Below are 4805 nucleotides of genomic sequence, written 5' to 3'. Positions count from 1 at the left end.
GGACAAGGAAGAAAATTGCATTCTTTATTATTAACCTTTTGAGCTCCTTATAATTTACTATCAGTTTTGTTTTTTTAGATAGAAGGAGAGAAAGAAATTAGACATTGAGAGAGAGAGAGAGAGAGGGAAGGCGTACTGAGTTTTAAAACAGAAGTACGTTTTTTTTTAAAAAAAATGTCTGGTGTTATTATCTTTAGTTGAAGAGATTCTGCTGCCAGATACTTGAGGCTTGATACAAGTTAGAAGGCAACACATCAGTAAGCAATGCACCATTTTCTTGAAAATATCTCATCAATAACCAATGTTATCAATACTACTCCTTTTATCCTTAATGATCAGTGATCTTAACAGTTTCATATAGTTATTTTTTTTCCTCACACGCCAGCGCATGCTAGCATATGCTTGTTAATCCACCAGAAAAAGCAACTGAAGTCTAATGAAAAAGCAACCAGAAAAAGCATTGCCACAAACTAGCTGGGGAGGAAAATGAGAAACTGAAATAATGGGTTCAATGATGAATCATTGGACACAAAATTAGCAAAGAAATCTGCTGGTTGATTTCATTTTCTAGAAGCATAAAAGACCTTGAAATCCAGCGCTGCTAAAGATCACTTGCCAGAGGCAGGGATGGTAGCATGTGGAAGGCCTCTTTATTCAAGAACCAAGAGTGAGTCTCTCTCCAGCCAGACTCAGCTACTCAGGTTGCTGTCAGTGTAGAAGGCTGTTCTTCAAGTAGCTATAACTAAGAATATATTTTCATATTATTAATTTTAAAATAAGTAATATAAAAGATAGTTGTAAATGTGAATGCATATTGAAGTCACGGAATAAGTATCGACAAAGTCCATCCTAAATATTTGAGACAAAACCTCAAGATAGGAGGAACCCAAAAACAAAAAGTGGAAGATGAGATGGAACCTGACAAGAAAACCCAAAACCAATCCTGTCATCATTTGAAGCAGACACTCAAGAAACAAAGATACTTTATAGGTTGAAGAAACTGCAAGCTGGTAGACAAAAGATACCGTACAATGTGGAGATCTAAAGAAGAAGAATACAATCCAATGGATGAGGCAATTTCCAACTATGGAAAAATACAAATGTGAACTTTAAGATTACAAGTTTAACAACAATTGAGAGGAAAAAATGTTACTCCACGGCAACTTCTTTTCCCACTCCCCAGATCTTCTATACATTCATATTTGTTCTGCCTCCTTCCTGGCAAAACTTTTCTTTCATAGCTTTAACCAACAGCTAGGAATTCTGACCTAACCACCACTTCTTGACTGGCTCTGCATGCATGGATTGAAGTACAGACATCTGTTGTCTCAAGAAACTTAACAAGGTTTGCCATTATCAGTGGACCGTATTGGAAGACCAACCTCTTGCACTGCACACGGAAATGAGATAAGCAGAAGAAATCACGAGAGAAGGGAAAAAGCCCCAACCTACACTGATAAGCAAAATCCAAAAGAAAAATGACTAATGACTCACTTCGGCTAAAATTTTGGGATGTTTAACAATTAATTTCCGGTCAAAGAAATTCAGATAAAAGGAATCCAGAAATGTCAGGAGTCCATTCACAATTTAATCTCACCCGGTCAACCAAAATAGGACTTTAGTAGCTTTGGTACCTCCCCACCCACCATCCCACAACAAACCCTCCCCCGCGCGCGCCACCACCCCCCTCCCCCCGGCACCAACCCCCAACTCAAAAAAAACAAAAAAAGAAGAAGAAAAAGAAAAAGAGGAAAAAACAGAGAGAAAAAACCTTAAAGGTGGCAAACACAAGGTCATCACCACCTTCAACATGCCAAGACCACAGGATAAATTGCATTACCGATTAAACACCACAGATACCCAGTGATTAATTATTAGGAATTCCAGCAATATTTAAAGGTATTTGGTCATTTCTGGTCTCATGTCACTTAATACTTGATTGATTAGAAGATAGGTGCTATGTTGCTTACCTGTTGCACAAAATTCTCCACCCTGTTGCATGCTTTCAAAAGCATCTCAATTATCTCAAGCTGTGGATTTTTCACAGGAAAATATTGGTCAGCATTAAGCAATATATATAATATCTATCTATCTTTAAAAGCAATATCGGTACCTCCAAAAGTTCAAAGGAATAGATCCTGAGAGGTCAAACTATATTTTTACACATCTTTTGCAGAGAAAAAATTGTATCTACTTAAACAGAGGCCATGGTCCAACAATAAAAGGGAGGTCACCAAACTGCATAGATCAACAAAGATAGCCAAAGATGTGACCACATCTTACATCTACTTGAAAAGAAAAACAGAGAACAAGGGTCAGGGGGCCCACAAAAAGTCAAGCATGTATCTTGATTACCTAAAGAGTAGCATTAAGAACGTCGTTACTAACCAGTAAAGCTGAAAAAAATTAGTCTAACATGGCCAAGTTACTTTGTCCTTCGTTATATCATCCTGTATCTAAATTACAGCTTGGCCAACACCATACAATTCTGAGAATAAGCAAAGAACTAAAGGTCATGCATCAGTAAGTATTGACCTAGCATTCATTAATATCACTAAGCGTTCTATTATGCTTTATGCAAAATGCCATGTACCAGACACATTATTGAAGCTGTAATTCTAGAGCCCATTGAAATAAGTAATGCCAGATATGTTATCATTTATGCAAGTTTAATATTAATTGGTAGTTTGCAGTAGAGATACAAAGTAGCATGCCTAGTCTCAATGATATTATAGAATAAGCATGTATATGAAATGTAGGACCATTGTATATGATGTATTCAGAAGAAAATGCAGTGTGTGTAACCATTTTGAGTCCTTGGAAATATGATAGTAGAGTTAGAGATGAATTGATCAAACTTTGCTTTTTTATCCTCTCTTGTCCATACTGCATCAATAAAGACTTGGAGTGTTGCTCTCTGGTCACTTAACCAGGGCAATTAATCTAGTAGAGTTCAATGATTTAAAGTCTGTATTGTGTATAGATGCTCAGGCAAGTACTCTGGAACCCATTTGAAAGGTTCAGTGTCAATTTGAGAGTCAATTGTGTAAGATTCTTGAGCTTCCTTTTTAGATTATAACCAACATATGTATTTATAACACATAAAAATGCATTTTAAATCTCAGAACATTTCTGGCCACTGTAACAATGCTGAATAGAATAAGCTATTGCATCAAAGCTACATATAATAGTCTGTATTAGACATAACACAATTTTTACTATTGAATCTTCATATTCCTCAGCCATCCAACAATATGCTACCATATATAATTATACTGATACATGCAAAATGAAAACATAATGTGACATGGTAAGCATATGAGCCAATAAATGACCAACACATGCATAAAACATGATAATATAGTTCTTTCTGCATAGCATAACAATACATTGACAATGCATGTTTACAGAGAAGCAATAAGTCAAACATGAATAAATATGAAAATACATTGTTGCAGAGAGAGAAAGAGTTAGACATTTAATAGCATATAATGAATTTGATGGAAGTGAAAAATATATTATAACAGATTGAGCTAAGCAATAGAAAAATTAATGCTTTGGAGATGACTGCTGGATATTTCTGTTTCAGAATCTCCCATCCAGAGTATCAGAGATCATTGTTAGCTTAAGATGCAAGCAAGAACCTGGCTATGAAATAGCATGGACCAAAAGGATACAGTATACCTGTGTGTCAGGATCTTCCAGTTTGGTAAGAATTTCCTGGATAACATGATGGCAGATCGTACAGGCATCATCATGCTTTGGTAAAGGAACCAATACTGTCTTCTCACAGAGATTCACCTTTTCACAAAATTGCTCTGGGCGTATCGTAGCAACTTCCATGAAGAAAAGAGGTGCATAATAGTCTACTAATAAAACACACTGCCAGGAAAATAAGTTTAAGAGCACAATATTAGCATGAGGTCATTTCAGGAAATTAAAGAAAGGTTTTTATGCTTGGACTACCAACTTATATTGACCTAATGAGACAACCTTACCTGCTTCACAAAAGAATGCAGCCGAGAACATGCTTGGTGAAGGGTATTGATAATCTCAACCTGGGTCTCATTCTCACCAAGATAATACATAGCCTGGGAAGTATACTCTTCACATAGTGTGCACATTTCTTCATTCCTTGCAATTGATTCAGACATTCTACTTTCACTTTGTATCCTGTAATCCCCTGGCATAACTGGAAAAACAGAAAATCACCAACATTTCAAGATATCATTTTAATGGATTTTTTCAATTAATGTTCTAAAAACCAAAGTGCAGTAGCCGGTTGAACCACTTGAACCATCAACTAGTTAGGCCCTAAACTAGATATGCCCCCAAAACCTGATTGCAGAGAAAAACAGCATCTATCATTTAAACAGAATAAGTTTTGGCTAAAAAGGAGAATTGTTTGAACCTTTCTGAGTTTGGAAAAATCAAGAGGTTTTTAGATAGATAAAACTTGGCTTGTTGGTTTACAGTTGGGAGTAAGGTTGGGTTTTTGACTAAATTGCTCTCCCATTTGCGCGAGAATGATTCCTTCTTCCCCTACAACACTGATGAGGATGGAAGTGGAAGATAGCCAGCAACACCAATGGCACTAGACATCAGGCATGCTTCCCTTATGTGTGTTGTGTCTCTCCCCGTCCTCCAGCCCTCCCTACCGACCATCGAGTCCCCCTCTCGAGCCTCTATCCTCCCTCCTCCAATCTCCTGATTCATGCCCCTCTCTCTACTTTTGGCCCTCTCAATAGCTAGAGATTGAGGAATAATTTCAATCTATCCTTCCATATTTTACCAAATATATGAGA

General features: G+C 36.8%; 1 protein-coding gene across 5 annotated transcripts in view; it reads right to left on the bottom strand.

Annotated features, from left to right (window-relative positions):
- Positions 1-966: 966 nt before the first annotated feature.
- Positions 967-4805, bottom strand: part of LOC105044793 (uncharacterized) — a 28872-nt gene continuing 25033 nt past the window's right edge. For all 5 annotated transcript variants that reach the window (XM_073257333.1, XM_073257332.1, XM_073257336.1 and 2 more), the window contains exons 3-6: positions 3999-4192; positions 3685-3882; positions 1971-2030; positions 967-1390 (exon numbers count right to left, since the gene is read on the bottom strand). In XM_073257333.1, the coding sequence (XP_073113434.1) occupies positions 1244-1390; positions 1971-2030; positions 3685-3882; positions 3999-4192 (599 nt within the window). In that variant the 3' untranslated portion in view covers positions 967-1243. The remainder of the gene's footprint in view (positions 1391-1970; positions 2031-3684; positions 3883-3998; positions 4193-4805) is intronic.

Source organism: Elaeis guineensis, chromosome 5, assembly GCF_000442705.2.
Source record: "Elaeis guineensis isolate ETL-2024a chromosome 5, EG11, whole genome shotgun sequence".
NCBI classification, from domain to species: Eukaryota; Viridiplantae; Streptophyta; class Magnoliopsida; order Arecales; family Arecaceae; genus Elaeis; species Elaeis guineensis.
The sequence above is the reverse complement of the archived record's forward strand: the minus strand, read 5'-3'. Positions and strand labels throughout refer to the sequence as shown.